Here is a 16,547-nt window from a genome sequence, read left to right as displayed (position 1 = left end):
TGGTCCCTGCAGAGGTTTCCCAGGGGCCTGGCTACCAGAATAAATCCAGTGCAGTGCTGTTGGCTTCAATAAGATGACTCTGCTCCCTCTAACAGGGCAGAACTTGGTTAGGTGCACGTAGTTGTGCAGAAACTTCCTTATTAAAACATCAGATACAACAAAATAAAATCCTGCTTTCCCAAGGGACATTTATGTATCTGGTGAGGTGTGACCATAACATCACATCAAGTCCTAACTGCATCAAAATATTGCATTTTAGTGGAGGCAAAGCAGAAGCTTCACCCGATTTCATTACGTTTCCCAAAGTACAGTTGAAACCCCTGGCAACATCTGGCAGTTGAGCAAGGAGTTGGAGAATGTCCTGGCAGTCAATAAGCAGCTTCCCAGCAGTGAAACCACCTTTTGTGGTACTTAAGGGGGATTTTTTTTTAAGCTGGCACCATTTGAAATCACGCTTTTCTTTGCAGGTATTCCTGAAAAGCGACCGCGTTGCCAGGATGGTGCAGAGCGGAGGGTGCTCAGCAAATGACTCCCGAGAGGTCTTCAAGAAGCACATTGAGAAGAGAGTGCGCAGCCTGCCAGAAATTGATGGCCTCAGCAAGGAGACAGTCCTGAGCTCTTGGATGGCAAAGTTCGATGCTATTTACCGTGGGGAGGAGGATCCCCGGAAGCAACAGGCCAGGATGACAGCGAGTGCTGCCTCAGAGCTCATTCTCAGCAAGGAGCAGCTCTATGAGATGTTCCAGAACATTTTAGGGATCAAGAAATTTGAGCATCAGCTTCTGTACAATGCATGTCAGGTAAGGTGGGAATGGAAGAGGGTTTTTTGGGGAAGGCTTGCCAATGGGAAATACTGTTGTTATGAACTGGAAACTTTCTGACCAGACACTTTTGGAAAGAACTTCTACCAAGAAATTGGGGTTGGTTTATGGTGGGACTTCAGCACTGCCAGTGTTGTTCTGGCTATCCAAGTTGGCCTCCTTCTCTTGCTCATTTTCATGCACAATTCCATAGGATTGCTGAGATGGGAATGTTTTATTCCTCAGCTCTGTATCTGGGTGAGCAGGTCTTTGAGGTGCTTAAGTGGGCTGTTTGCCTGTGGCTTGTTTGCCCATCCTGTGTCACACCACCAGTCTAAATGACAGAGAGCCTGTGATATCAGCAGCCAGATCCCAGGAGTGCCTGGGGTGGGTGGCTTATGCAGACTTGCCCAGTGACGTTAGACAGGTTCTCCTTAAGAAGAGGGTGCTCTGTGATCCCTTTATGCCTGTGGTGGAAGGAAAGAGCATCCCAAATCCCCATGACCTCAGGGTAGCTCTGCTTACACTTGAAAACCTTTCCCATTCATCTCTTTCTGCCCCAGAAGGGCCAGTTCTCCAGAGTTGCATGGCTGGGACTCTGCAGTGCTGCCTGTGTTTCCAGCAGCCCTTGCTGAGGGCTGGCCGTGGCTATCCAGACTGCTGGTGACCCAGATTATGGTCCCCTGCTGTTGGATATAAATATCACAGGCGGGATAAAGGATGCCAGAGTCACAGAGAGAGTAAGGTATGGAAAGTTTTTGGAGGAGGAGCAGACTTCAGTCTTTTCCCGGTAATTCAGGGCTTCAGCTTCTTATTGAAATGAATACATTTGAGACCAATTCTGTCTGTCTTCTGTCTAGACATTTCCAATTCTTTTTAAGACATGGAAAATTATGTTTGATCTGTTTTTACCCCTGTGAACAGATTAGTTATCTTGCATTTGTTCTTCTTCATCTCAGACCTTAATGGCAGAGTGGGCAGAGGATAATAAATGTCCCTGAGTAATGTGTCTTCATAGCAAAAACTGTAGTGGCCCTCATAAATTGTGTTTACACAGATTTTGTGCTTCCATCCTCTGTTGGAAGAATTCTTTATAATCAAAACTGTAATATTTTCAGTGGTGTGTTAAGAACTGAGTCATGTTTTGGTTTATTTTTTAACTTAAACCAACTCCAGCCCTGTGTCTCTCATCCTTCCTTAACCTGTGCTTTGATAAAGACCAGGGCAGCTCTGTGCGAGTGTGTGTGTGATCCTTCCCTCCTGGTTTGTGCTTCCCACTGATGCAGAAAACAGTGTTTGATCACAGCTGCCCTGATTTGTGATCTCTGCTTGTTAGAACTTTGCTGGCTGACACCATGAACCCAGAGGTTGCTCCCTGCAAATTGCCCTGTTGCATCAAGCAATCTTTTTCCTGCATGGGTCCTGGTTTTAATCTGAAAGCAGAGAACTTAATTCTGGGTCTTTTCTAATACTTGGAGGCAGTAAACCTGTAATTTAAGCTTTTACAGGAAGACATAATTTCTGATGAAAGTGAGAATTAGCATGGCAGTTACTGTTTGTAATACCTGGATAGTGAGGATTAGCTGTGCAGAAGGGAAAGCCCTTTATGCAGTGCACACCTCAGAAAGCTGCAAGGTCAGCAGTCACTGAGCAGCTGAGTGTTTTTGGGGGATGCAGTGGGAGTGGGATGCTGTGGGGTGGGACCCTGTACCAGGGGGACCTGGTCTCTTCCGCTCCTTCTCCAGCTGCAGAGGAAAGGCAGCAGTGAGCACCCAGGGAAACCACAGGCTTTGCTCTGAGAACCATTTTTTGATGCTGCTTGTGGTCCTGTCATGTGGGCTACACCAGCAGGGCCTTTGGGGCTCTCTGGCCAGCAGCAGACATTCTGTACTTCCCTCTTGCTGTGGAAATTAGTGTTGACCATTACTCTTTCCCCAGGAGCACAGCCATTGCTTGCAGCCAGTCTGTGGGGCGTAGTCACGAGCTTCTCAGTGGTAATTTGGTATGGAATAAGCTACACTTTTTTGACCTGTGCTTGTCTGCCATGCATGGGAGGAATTGGGAAAAGCAGCCTTTTCCCTGGCAGGCTGTCTGAATGCCATCAGCCTCTCCAGAGTGGCAGCACTGTGCTGTTCATGCAGTTTATCAGTCAGTCACCTGTGATTAGAAAAGCAAAGCCTATTTTCTTCTGTGGAGGGGCTGGCTGGGCTGTGCTCTGCCTTGCCTTGGTGTGCAGGGTGAAATTGCCTAGAGGCTGTGCAAGTAGGCAAGGGGTAACAAGGCTTTGCCAAGTTGTCCATTGAAAGCATGAACAGGAATGGTGCTGAGAGCCCCAAACACTGCTGGTTTGAAAGTAGATGCTTTTCTCTATGCAGCCTCCTGTTACATCACTCTAATTGCATAATGATTGCATCACTGGGACTGCATTTCCATTCACTTCTGAGATAACATTTTGTTTGTGCAGAAGGAGGATGATTTCTAAAGAGATTTTTTAATAAAGTATCCCCAGGTGGTATGAGATAAGTGTATTTTTAATGTGATAGCAGTGATTTAGCAGGATCTGAGATAGCAGTTACTGATAGCAAGGTATTAATGCAGCTGGAAAGGCTTTTAGGAAGCAAAGATGGGAAGGGGTGTTGTAGCAGCATAGTTGTGAAGATTTCAGTGTTGTTAAGCACAAGCTCTGACTAGAACATTTTAAATAATACACAGAGTCTTGTGCTTTTTGCATAACACATGCCACGTGGCTTGGTGTTTCTGCTCCAGTGGAGTCAGCATGGGAATTGAGCATCTCTGGCTCCAGCAGCGAGCTCCTCTGCTGTGTGAGAGGTGTGGTGGAGGGAGAAATGTGTTTCAGTCTGGGCTTTCTGGTTCAGAACCTGTTGGCAAAACCTAAATTTAGCTCTTCTGCTTTGTAATTAACCTGTGGCTGTGGAAGAGTACTAAAGAAGCTATTTTCTGTACGTATTGGGCAATTCCAAACTTGGGTTCTTGCTGCAGTTGGCATTTCCTAGGGTACTCTGTTTCCTGCTGACCTTCATGACGACTGAATTCAGAGCATCTCTGAAAATCAGGCTGTGGTGTTCTCCTGTCTCATTCTTTAAATCACAGCCGTAGGGCAGTGATTTACTTTTCTGTCTCAAGCTGTGTTTGGAAGTAATTTTTAGCTACAGTGAGAAGAGCCGTAGCTGGTACAGTGCTGTTCAGTTAATCCTGCAGCAGGAGCAGATGTTCAGATCGTGTCTGTGATGAGCTGTGCAGGTCCATCCTCCTGCTTTAGAGGAAGAGTGGGGTCTCCCTGCAAAACTGTCTGAACTCTCAGGATTCACAGTCAGACTTTCTCTTCTTTCCCAGGCCTGAAGTGTCCCATATACTGTGGCAAAATAACCTGTGCTAAGCATAATGCCCTTAGATGTGAGATTTGAAAGCAAATAACTAAATATAGGCATATGCAACCTGCTGAGTGATGCTAATACATGGTCATGGTTTTTCAGCATCTATTTCTGTCCATCCATGTAGAAGACAAAACATCAGAGAAGTATGCATGTGTGGGTGGGCTGCAACACACACTAGGTCTCATTGCTGTCTGGTGGCTATTTCATGTAAAGGCATAAAGACTTCTCACCAGTGGAATTGTTTCATAAGTTTTGGGGCCCTGGGATTTTAACTAGGAAACATTTCAACCCAAATTTTCTCAAACAGAGCTGACTTAAAACTAGAATTCACTGTTTTGACATTTATTTTCGCAGCTGAATTAGGACACTATGTCCAAAGGCTGACATTTCTCACATAGCAGAAAGTTCCCCTGCCAAAAAAACCTGACTGATTTTAGCTCAAGTCAGTATTAGAAATGATTTGCTGAGGTGGTATCTTGCCTTCTGCCCCTCTCTCATCTCTGCAATTCGTGTGGTTCTACCAAACTTGGTTTCTTCACTTGCTTTGGTGTGTTGAGCCCTTCACGTGCCCATTACACACCCAACGTGTGTCAATCATGTGCCTGGCACATGGTCACACTGCCATCATGTACCCAGTGTGTGCCAAACACGTGGCATGAGCTGCCTTTGCTGACTTAGCTGAAAGTTGGAGAAATCTCCTTAAAAATATTTCCTAAATCCTTTCTGTTTGCAGAGAAGCTGTAGTGGTACTTGGAAGCTGCAGCCCAAGTAGGGGCAGAAACTCATGTGGGGCACTGTGACAGCTCAGGTAGTGAGATGAAGGCTAAGGTCACCTCAGAATAAATGTTTGATTTGTGTGTATACTCTCCAGACCAAGTATTTCACTTAGTTTGTTGTGATGGAGAATTCCCAGCCATGCCTTGCAATGGGCATTGAGTCCAGGACTGTTGTGCACAGCGTGGAGTTACCTGTCTGTACACATCTCTGTCCCTTCAGTCCAGGGCCTCAGAGGTTTAGGATCAGATCCCTCCATTCTGCTCCCTGTTTGAAGAACACAAAGCAATTCCTTTTTATTCTGGCTTCATCTTGAAGCTCAATGTCTATGAAATATGTATCTGCAATTCTGAGCATCTAAGCACTAACTGTGGCTGTAATGCCCCTCTGAAAGGGAGGGAGGTTTGCTGGGACCCCAGAGCCCCCTACAAACTGCCTGTCCTTGGGATGGTGGTGATGAGCTGGGACTGCTGCAGTGAGCCTCCATGGGCTCTTCTCTCCAAGGCTGGATGCATGTGCCATGGATAACCAGCAGCTTTGGCCAGCACTGCTCTCCCCCTTGCAAATCACCTGGGCATCAGCCTTACCCTATGGCTTTTTTTTCCCCTCTTTCACTATTTAAAACTCCTTTTGATTGCTCCACCTATTTTCACACCGTGAGCATCATCCCCATTCCGCCTTCTCCCCCCCCATTTAAAACAAAGCCATGACCAATAAAAATGGGTTAAAGTGGTTTAGAGATGATCAAAAGCCTCAAAATCCATAAAGCATCACGGGCTGTTTTCAGTAATTCTGTATTTATTTCCATGGAAACGGAAATGGCAGCCTGGAGCCTTCTGCAGGGTTGTAATTACTCCTGCAGCAGCCAGCAGCAGCTGCAGCTTCCTGTCAGGGCCTGAGCATCTCCCAGAGCCTGCCATGATTTAGCACCCAGTGGGAAATTGAAAAAGGAAAAAGCACTGGGAAGTGAATGAAATCTTCCCTGTCACAACAACACAACGTAGATACACATGTGGTCCTTTGGGGAGGAGGGGCAATTGCCCTTCTCCATCAGCTCAGCGTGCAATGTTTTGAAGAACGATTTGGCACGGGAGGGCAGAGAAACTGAGAGGGACAGTGCAATGTCAGGGCAGAGGGGTGAGGGTGGTGCCTGCCTCTGCTGGAGCCTCGGTTGCCAGCCCCATCCTTTGGAAGGGGTTTGCTGACCCAGGAGGAGCAGACAGGTGCCTTGACTGTCCCTGTTGGTCCCAGGCAGTGCAGAAACAGTGACCCTATGTGCGATGCATCATTTGAGATCTGTAGTTTGGAGCAGGAGAGGTGGTTGAGATGGGACATCTGTTAGCCCCAGCATCCAGTGAGAGCTGCAAGGAAGCCCTGAGCCTGCTGGAGTGACAGGGCAGTGGGCAGGGTGGCCCTGCCAGCCCAGCAGTGTGCCACAGCACTGCAGCCTTTTGGGGAGGACAGTGCAGAGATCACCCTGCAAGGCTGTCAGCATCCTGTGTCTGATTTGCACAGACACGTGTGGACCTACGTGTGCACCCATTAGCTGTGGGATCAGCTTATGTTATGTGCTGTTATGGACTTAGAGAGCAATCTTGGCCCCTGTAATTAAATTTAAAGCAAATTAGCTCTTCTATTAAACAAAATAAATCTGATGTAGCCTAATGCTGTATTCTCCAGCTATGGCTGATCAATTGCTCCTGCAAAGAGCAGGCAAATGCTGCTGAGCAGATGGTCTTGGCTGAGGCATGGTCAATTAAACTAATTAAAGATGCTTTCATTTAATCAGAGGGTGTTTTAACCCTGTTAGCTGCCAGTTGGGGATGTGTTTTTGTGTACTAGGAACTTCCAGTTCTGGCCCTTCTATGGAATTCTTCTGGTTTTCAGTCTCTTTACAGAAACCAGGCCAAAGAGTGCATCTAAAGAGCATATATCTGGCAGAAAAATTATAATGTCATGCAGTAGTAGTGAAGACTTGCAGAGGAAAATTCAGTTGTTTTCTTCTAACACTAACCAGAGATGTTTACTAGCCTGAAGAAATCTTCTGCAATGAATCCTTCCTACCCTACCTCCTGCCAGCCTTCCCTCTGGGTTTAGGGGTGTGGCTGTCTCTCCACAGCCTAGACAAATGTCACTTGTTCCACCAAAACAAGAAGTGGCTTGTCATGGTGTGTTATTTAGGGGACAGAAAATGGCTTCAGCATCCAGACAGGTTCTGGAGTGGAGGAGCAGGCTCTTATATCAGCTCCCTGCTGCCATGCAAAACATCTTGGCTGCTGGAAGCCTCTCTTCCTAGATGCTCTGGAGATGGGTTTAATTCATTATTTGCTGCAGGAGTCCACGAGGACTCCTCTGAGCTGAAGCCTTCTTTTCAAAGTCTGTGACTTAGAACTGGGCACCCTCACCATTTCCTGTCCCCCACTTCTGATCTGCTCCCCTGCCCTCGCTGTAAGGGCTGACACCACTTGGTAAGAGCCACCAAGAGAGCTTGTCAATCTCATGGAAGATCATGCCAGATGTTCTCAAGAAGCTGCAGTAGAGCAGAATCCTGCATACAGCCCATGAGTGACCCCCTCCCTGGGCTACACAAAGGGCTGCAAGTATGCCCCTTCCTCTACCTTTCCACCAGCATGCACACATTAAATTAGAAACAGTTGTACTTTATCCAGAGGCCATGTGGAAAGTTCCTGCCTCAGCAACATGGATCCCTGCAGGTACATCAGAGCTAAAATCAGGGTGATTTTCAAGATGTTCATCCTTTGTGAAATGATAAAAACCCTTTTTTACCCTCATCTAATTAACAAGGTGTTTTTGTGGTGCAGCATCAGCTGAACGCTCTTTGTTGTCTGTGTGGACTGATTAATTTTTGCAGTTTAAGGCTGAAATTACCATCAAAATATCTCTTTCATTTATTTTTGTTTCAATTGGCCCATGAATACGTCTCATCATCTGCATTCATGCTGCAAAGGACTGCATAAAAAATAACCATGGTTACCTTATAAAACATCACATTGATGACTTGACATTTCAAATTTACCTTAACCCCTGAGATGGGCTGGAGTGCAATTTCTGAGTTGGCTTCCATGGGGTCTGGTTCCAAAGTTTCCAAAGCTGGGACTTGGCTCTCAAGATGCTGTCTTTATTTTGAGCAATCTCTCTTGCTTCCCTAACTTTGAATTCAGTGCAAGCCACTGTACATGAAAACCAGTTTCTCAATGTGGAGAAACATTGTGGACTGTGTCTTGTTAGGAAAGGAAAATGTCACTCCTCCTGTTTGTCTTTCCCTCAACCAGAGATGATGAGCAGAAGACATGACAAAGAAATGCCCCCACTGGCCCCTTTTGGAGAACGTAATCTTATTTTTTCTTTGAGCAGCATTTGTTCCCTGCAGTACATGTTCCTGTCAATCAGCCCAGGAGGCCTTGGGAGACAGAAGGGGTGTTATCCAGACCTCTCTCTCTTTAAGCAAGGAACTGCTAGCTGCAAAAGAACCCATATGCGATGCTTATCTTGAGGAAGGCTGGAATACTTAATAAGACATAACTGGTGCATGACCCTGCACTATGTTAATGCCTCTCTTTCTCTTCCTCTTCCTTTTAACTGGAAATACAATGGAGCCGCTAGAATTTAATTTTGCCCGTAGGTCTTTACATCTAATTTGAATTCCACATGAAAATCTCAATGCTTTGCAGCCCTTCAACCCTTGCTCGTGTATTTTATCAGTGATTACCTTCCTGGGGAACTTTTAATGCCTATCTCAGGAGCAAAATGGAAAGATGCAGTCATAGTTGCACATAGTGGGGGTTATACATTGTCATGCTGACTTGTGCCAGAGCTCCAGGATCTTCATTGCAGCATGCAATGTCTTGTCGGAGAGCCTGGACTGGTTCCCACTGAGCTGTGCTAGCCTAAGGTTACATACTATTCTTTTGGTTTTCTTTTTATCATGTTGTGTAGAGAGATCACTCTTCTGACATACATCATCCACTAAGGGAATATTTTGAAAGTTCTACATTCATATTTTACTAGGTTTTCTCTAATCTTATTTCTGTAAGATGTAGTTTCCTCAAGGCTGCTTCTTTGCAGTCCATATTGTGTTCAGATTTACAGAAAAGGGAATTATTAAAAAAAACTAAAGTTATTCATCAGACCTTTCCTCCACTCCTTACATTTCATTCTTCAGGCCACCAGTGTTCCATGCAACTTGAAAAATGCTACATGTCACAGTTTGGGATATGATGGACAGTATAATTTTAATTCAGAAGAAACTTTGGGAGACAAATGGATCAGGCCATAGAAAGTACTTCATGAATATAAAATACAGATGGGTTAATCTTCCAGTTTTCATCTAAAAAGTACCAAATTAAAAAGAAAATTAGATGTATTTCTTAGCAGAAATTAACTGCCAAGAATGTTCTTCAAAAGGATATCAAAGTAGGCACATATTTGTTCCTACTGAGCTGACTGTAAATTGGAAAATGATCAACAAAGTAGATTTCATGCATTTCAAAGGCTCAGCCTCAATATCCCTAACTTATGTAAGCTGCTCCTTACCTCTGTTTCAGTGCTGAGTTTTCATATTCAATACACTACATTTTTTCTGGAACATCTGATTCTACTCATGTTTGTGAGAACTTAGAGAGCAAGTTCAATACAGAATTGGATGCAACACAACTTTAAATACAGCTTCTCATGTATTTAAAAGGCCTGTAGTAGCCTAATATCATGTAAGAACTGTGTTGGGCTCCATAGCACAGATTTTGTTGTATAATGCAGGGAAGCAGTGATGTTTCCTAAGAGCAGTGATTTGTGCATGTGTTTTTCAAGTGTTGTAGCCAGCCTTTGGGTCCTGTTCTTTTGTCTCTGACAGAGAACAGTAAGAATACGGGGAGGTGATGGAACAATGCTATTTGTCACGTATTTGTCATGAAGTCTTTGTAGGAACATTGATAGCTGTGACAGGGAAGTGAGTGGAGTTTCCCAAGAGCTCTGTGTGCCAGCCCTGAGTGCTGGTGGCCCAGGAGAGCGCGGTGTGGGGTGGAGGTTGGAGTCTGAACCCTACTGTGCCCCAACCACAGCCAGGTTCCAGTGCCCTGGGGACTCTTGGGCATTGGTGGAACCAGGCTGCCTGCTTGTGTGTTCAGGCTTGAGCCTTAATCATTCCTCAGATGTGCAGAGGAGGAGACAGCTAAAATTACAGGCATTTCCCACAATAAATGAGAACAAAGAACAAATGCATAATTTTGCTGTCCTCTTCTGAATGTGCTGCGTGGGGAATGATGTTTGCAGTTAAAAAAGGGTGCTGGGGAGGAAGCAGGCATGGTGACAGACAATGACCACAGGTCAGGCACCCAGACTTTGCCCAACAGCTTGTTGAGTTTTGGTTAATTACCTGCTCATTCTCTTGGGTTCTGCTCCTTTCTGCATCTTGCCTGACTGCTGCCTGTGTGTGCAGCTGTACTGGCACCAGCAGCAAAACTGCACATCTCCAGTCATCATTAGTCCACAGAAAGGGAAACTAGACAAGGTCTACATTGATGGTATTTTGCTCCAGGTGTCAACATAAAAATGTAAAATGTAGGGCCCAGAAATCAAAATACTAAATCACCAACAAAGGTGGGAGATCTTGGAAGATGACACAAATTGCAGTGGGATGCTGGAGGGAGTGTAAGGTTTTACTCCTTGGCTGCTCATTAGCAGAAGGAGCAGCAATGACAAGTTCTCTTTTTCCCAGGCTGAGGACCATGAGTTGTCTTCTGTGGAGAGTTTTGCTAAATAGAACTATCTTCTTTTGTGACCTAGTTAAGTCCAAACTTGACAGGGAAGAAAGCCTTTTGGGTGTTTTAAGTGATTAAATTCTAATAGTGGAGTAATTAAATGGTCTCATGTTTCTTCTCAGCATCAGTCATTTATTGTGCTGATATTTCTGCCAGTTTGTTGGAGAGCTCATGTTGTGCAACATTGCTGGAATGAGCTGCAGGCATGGGTTTGGCTGCCATTGCCAAATGTGCAGAACTGAGACCAGGACTGACAAAACAGCTGCAAAACAGAGATGTTGTTCATGGAGAAATTATTGACAGAATTATTTTATTAAGTCCCATGATGCCTGTTAGGTCTGAAGAGAATGCCATTTACCAAGTGTAGCATTTTATTTTGTATTTTGCAATCATATTAAAACCCAGTGCTCTTTATTTCTGATGCAGGTTGTAATATCAGCAACCGTTCCTCATCATGGTTCTCACCATCCCCTCATAGCTTGAAGTTTTATTCCCTTCCCATGCATATCCAAATTCTTACTGTCAACACAGGCAGATAGTGATAAGACAAGAAGGAGCAATTTTAAAGTAAAAGAGAAGAGCATTAGATTAGGTATTAGGAAGGAATTCTTTCCTCTGGGGGTGGTGACACACTGGCACAAGTTGTCCAGAGCAGCTGTGGATGCCCTATTGTTGAAGTTTTCAAGGCCAGCTTGAATGGGGCTTAGGGCAATCTGGTCTAGTGGAAGGTGTCTCTGCCTGTGGCAGAAAGGGTTGGAAAAAGATGTTCTTTATGTTCCTTTTCAACCCAAACTATTCTATGATTCTGTATTTCTATGGAAAATGTAAAATATCAAGTAGTCATTTTCATTCACCTTCTAACTCTGCTCTTCATTGACCTTTCTGCTTGTAGATTTTCTCTTTATTTGCCCTTTTCCTCTGTAACAGTGTATTTTGGCTGGGAATAGCTGTGCTCAAATGGTTAGGTATCAGTTGAGTGTAAATTAGCTGAAGGAGCTGTGGCTGCCACTGTCAAAATGATTCCAAAATAACTTTGTGTGGGAGAGTGATGGTCAGGTCAGACGAGAGAAGCATGGTTTGGGTCTGCTTGAGGGGAATGGAGTTAGAGGGGATAATGCCAGTTGGATTAATAGAAGAGCAGTGTGCTCTTAAATACTGGCTTAAATGCTGTCAGAGATCCTTCAAGTTATAGTGGCCCCTCGTGAGTGTGCAGCAGCAGCAGTATTTGGGAAAGGGTCTGTTTCCCATGAACATCTGCATTATTTGAGATGAGGAGCTCGGGTTTCTTTGAGGCTGGTACAACAGCTTTCCTCTGGGAAGTCCCTGCTGACAGGGTGGTCCTTAGCAAAGCAAGAAAAGAAAACTGGACATGGTTTTTGCTGCCGGTTTGGCTCATTGATGAGCTGCTGTTCTCCCCAGGGGTACCAGCTGAAGCCCTGCTGCTCAGTGCTGGGAGGTGACTCTGCTCCCTTGACATGCAGTCCTTTGCCCAGCTGTGTAACTCCTGATCCCCTTTATTAACAGTCAACATAGGCAATTATTCAGGGTCATTGATTGGCCAATTTGTTCTGGCTTTATGTATGGCAACTGCAAAATAGCTGAGGATGTCTGGCAGGCAATAGAAGTTTTATTTCTGTCAATTAAAGTAGCCAAATATATGTTCAATGAGATCATTTGGATCATTACACTTCCCTATTATAATGCCAGTTGCAGCTTCATCTATTGTATGGATAAAAACATAAAAAATAATATCAATTTCTATCCTAAATATACAAATAGAAATGCTGGCATTGTAACATCAGAGCATGAGCCTGATCTGAGCTTTGTCTTTAGTGATCTTGGGAAAACCTGATGTGGTTCAAAATAAGAGTGGCTTCCTGGATGATGACAATCAAAATACATTTTGTTTAACCAGATCAGTGGTTATCACCATCATGTGAAGCACCACTGCAAGCCAGGAACTGACCCTGGTATCTCTGTCATATATTTTGTCTTGTCTGCAGTCAGGGTAGCAGTAGAGCAGGGGATGATGGAGGAAGGGCAGAGCAGTGTGCAAGGGCAGGGCAGGAGGCGCATCTGTCTCCCTAAGGCATCCTGCCAAACCAGCATCACAGCAGAAGAGAATCTCTCTCTCCACTGTTGCCTGAATTTACTCAAGTACCAGTCAAAAGTAAATCTCTCCTGTTCAAAGATGAAGAGTTCATAAGAATCTTTAATAACAGAACTCTCCCTGTGCAGAGGCTGCTGGGAAGGGGTGCTAGGGAGCAGAGGAAAAGAAAAATAAAGTTCTGCTGAAGAAGGAGTAAATGCTTATTGATAGCATGAAATTGGATGTAACTGTAAACTCTGCGGTACATGAAGTGGCCTATGCCAGTGTGATCCCTGGAGAAGGGAAGGGCAGCTGACAACAAAGGATGGTCTCAGAAAAATTGACCAAGCAAACCAGAGTTCAGCTTGGAACAGGAGCATTTCCTTTCAAAAGTGTCATTAGCTGTCTGCTGCAATGATTCCTGCTGTAAGATGAACAAAACTCATCCCTCTGGTGTGATGGCAGTGATCTGTGGAGAGCTTTTCCAGCTGCTCTGGGATGTTCTGGAAAACCCTGGGGGAGGTGGACACAGCTGAACTGGATATGGGGCCAGTCCCACCTTGCTACAGCAGTTTGCTTGCCCTGTTTTCCAGCATCTGAAACCACTGTGCTGCTCTTGCTTTTCAGGATGCAAGCCTCAGGATGTAACCTTCAAGAGAAGCTTTAGCAAAATCGAAAGGAAAATCAGCTCCTTTTTTTAATCCGTCCTCCCCCTTTTTTCTTTCCTTTTTTTTCTGCTTCAAAAGAGACTCTGGAGAGGACTTAAAACAAACAGTGAGGAAGTACAAGCTGTCATAAATAGTGTTAAAACAAGAGTCAGACTCACAGTAAGATAACAAGGTACCTGAGACAGTGGTGACAGAGCTGTGAAAGGTTTTCAAAGCTTGTGTCTGATTGATGCCTTGTGGGCATCAGCTAAGGATTCTCAGGACATTGGTGGGCATGGAGAATAGGATGCAGTCACAGTGGGTGTGCTGAGCCTTTGGCATGTGTGAAGGTACCCCAGGAAACATTGTGAGTAACTGTTGTCTTTCTATAGGGCAGCAAAAAAAAATCCACTCCTATATCCCAATCTGGAATCTGTACTATAAAAATATGTTGGAAAGGTCTTGAGAGTTATGTGAAGGGATAAGGAAGAACTAAAAGTTTGACTCACCTGGGGAAATGGTCCAAGTAATTTGTTTGCAGATGTATTGGAGCAGTGTTTAACTGTCCGTGTACAGGAGCAGTAAAACTGGGATCAAAGCAGTCATTCTTGGCTGCCACTGACAGGGGTGGGAGCACTGGGCAAAGGTTGTGACAGCCTTTCTCTCACCTGGAGGATACACTGGATCTTTTCCTATCAGATAATTCTTAAGTTTAAAGGGAAGGATGGACCTTAACATAGCAATTGTGTGCTGAATTTTTACTAGGGATGTACAAGAGATTGCACAGGAAGGGGCAAGTGGTTAATTTTGGGCTGGGAATCCATCCTGTGTCTGGGCAGGTTTTGGGTATCATGAAAGTGTTATTGCTGAATATAGACTCAGTTATTCAACTGAACTTTGTCTAGGCTGGTTATCTCATATCAGTCTGCAGTGGAAGTTGTGGTGAGCTCTGAAAGTCTTGCAGCCAGGCAGATTGGAGCTGTTCCCTGGCCACCTGCAGCCAAAAGCCTTTGCTATGGAGCTGCCTGTGTTAGGAAGCAGGGCTGGCATGCATGGAGCGCTTGGTGCTGCATGGCAGTGAGGATGAGGTGATGGCAGATGAGGGGACACTGCTTTGCCAGATGAAGTTTGTTACAAATTCCCATCTGCTCAAAAGCAGAAGCTATAAGGTTTGTGCTTGTACAAGTAATTATTTGTTATACATTTTTAAACATGAAATGTAGTCCAAACGGCAAATATTTTTAGTGTGTGTCATTGTGCAGTTAAGAAGGCTGCCAGCAGCATAAACCAGAATAACTCTGTATGGTGATTGGGCTGAGATGGGATTTTCTGCTTTGCCCATTTTCTCCTCCCCATGCTTGGGTACTCATTCTCTCGGCTGGGCTCCTGCTTCCACAAGCCAGCATCTTGCAGAGCCAGCTGCTTTATCACCCCCTCCATTCATTTTACCTGTGGTGGAAAGCACATCTGGCACAGCTGGGAGGTGTTTGGCTGGGTGTGAAAATGGCTCTGGAAAAAATGGGACAGGATTGCTGCTTTTTCTCCTAGTGGAATATGGAGGAGGCAGTCTTACATCTCTTAATTTTCAGTAGATGCATGCTGTGGAGTGAGCTGCACATGGTTTATAACGTAGGCATATTTGGGCTGAGTGAAGCATTTTTTCAGGTTTTTAAAGAACTGGTTGAATTGTTTCAGCAATGTTTTACCCTCCACTCTAAACTCCACTAAAAAAGAACAGGAGAATGGATTTAAGATAGGTCTCAGAGCATTTTAGGAACAGGACAGCTTAGGTTTTTAAGGTTGCATAAAAATGTTAGGAGGAAAACCGTCTGAAGATGAATACTTTTTGGCAGGGTGAGATCTGTTGTGGATTATGCTCACCCTGTGAACCAAATGATTTTGTTATTCCCTCAGTTCTCATGCAAGGTCACAGCATAAACCTCAGTTGATTCCTTTGCACCTGCAAAGCAGCACAGACAGGTACCAGAGCATTTCCCAGCTTTGCTGGTCCCAGCAAGAGCTCCCTTGTTTTTGTCCACCTGTCTTAACAGCTTTCTCAGTATTTGGGGCATCAGTCCTATCAGAGCCTGCTTTTCCCTGTTGTTTTACCCTGTAACTCCACTGGAGAAAGAGGGGGATGCAGAGGGTATGCACCAGGAACAGCAGTCTGACCCCATGGGTTCCACACATGCATTATTTTTTTTATTAGTGCCCTGAGCACTGCTCTCCTGCCCTTGATTTCCATTGATCTTTGATAATTAATAAGAAAGAGAGGGGAAGGGTTTCAGCTGTAGGTTCCATATGTGTCTGTTCCTGTGGGTTTATTGCTGGTAACATCTGGTGGTACCTTCATTTGAGATAAGAGGGTGGTTCTAGCAGAGCAGTTTTGACCAGTTTACATAGAAGAATGCAAAAAAAAAAAAGCTGAATTCCATGAGAATGCTTCAAGCGTGGCTTTTGTCTTTAATATTTTCATTGATGTTTTTCCTAATTTCTAAAAAGAACTGCAGCAGCTGGATGAGGTGAACAGGTCCTGTTGCTGCAGACCTGTGGTCATGGTTGCACTCTGTCTCACATCTGGATCCCAGCTGTATATTTTGCTTTACTCTCTTACATCTCTTTCTTCCTCAGTGAAAGGAATATCCTCAGTGAAAGCTTAAAGGGAAGGTTGAGGGTAGACTCAGATGAAATGGGATCAGAGAACAGATTATCACCTTATTTTTTCAGAATTCTGCCACACAGAAAGCACTGAGGAACTTCAACAATAGCAGAGACTGTAATGCCATACTCTCTTGAGTATATTCTCCCTAGCTCTCTAAGCAAAAGCCTCCTGCCCTGGTAACAATTTCAAAGGAAAAAGGTCATGCCTTGCTGAATGTAGTTTGAAATAAACTACATTTCCTCAGAAAAAAGGAGATGACAGTGTTTCTGGCAGAGAAGCTGTCTGGAAGAGTTACTGTGCAGCTACACTGGGGCCTGACCCGCCACCCAGCACCTAAAATCACCCAGCACCCATCCCTAAATCCATAGTCTGTTGTTCATGGAAGTCTGCTGCAGAGGACTGT

General features: G+C 44.7%; 1 protein-coding gene across 20 annotated transcripts in view; it reads left to right on the top strand.

Annotated features, from left to right (window-relative positions):
• The window catches only part of CADPS (calcium dependent secretion activator), a 206,247-nt gene that overhangs the window by 44,003 nt on the left and 145,697 nt on the right, over positions 1–16,547 (top strand). For all 20 annotated transcript variants that reach the window (XM_088061708.1, XM_088061707.1, XM_088061702.1 and 17 more), the window contains exon 3: positions 468–800. In XM_088061708.1, the coding sequence (XP_087917834.1) occupies positions 468–800 (333 nt within the window). The remainder of the gene's footprint in view (positions 1–467; positions 801–16,547) is intronic.

This window comes from Pseudopodoces humilis, chromosome 13, assembly GCF_049639895.1.
Source record: "Pseudopodoces humilis isolate 2021_Gansu_Grassland_sample_001 chromosome 13, ASM4963989v1, whole genome shotgun sequence".
Lineage (NCBI taxonomy): Eukaryota > Metazoa > Chordata > Aves > Passeriformes > Paridae > Pseudopodoces > Pseudopodoces humilis.
Note: the sequence above shows the minus strand (reverse complement) of the source record. Positions and strands in the feature narration are given on the sequence as shown.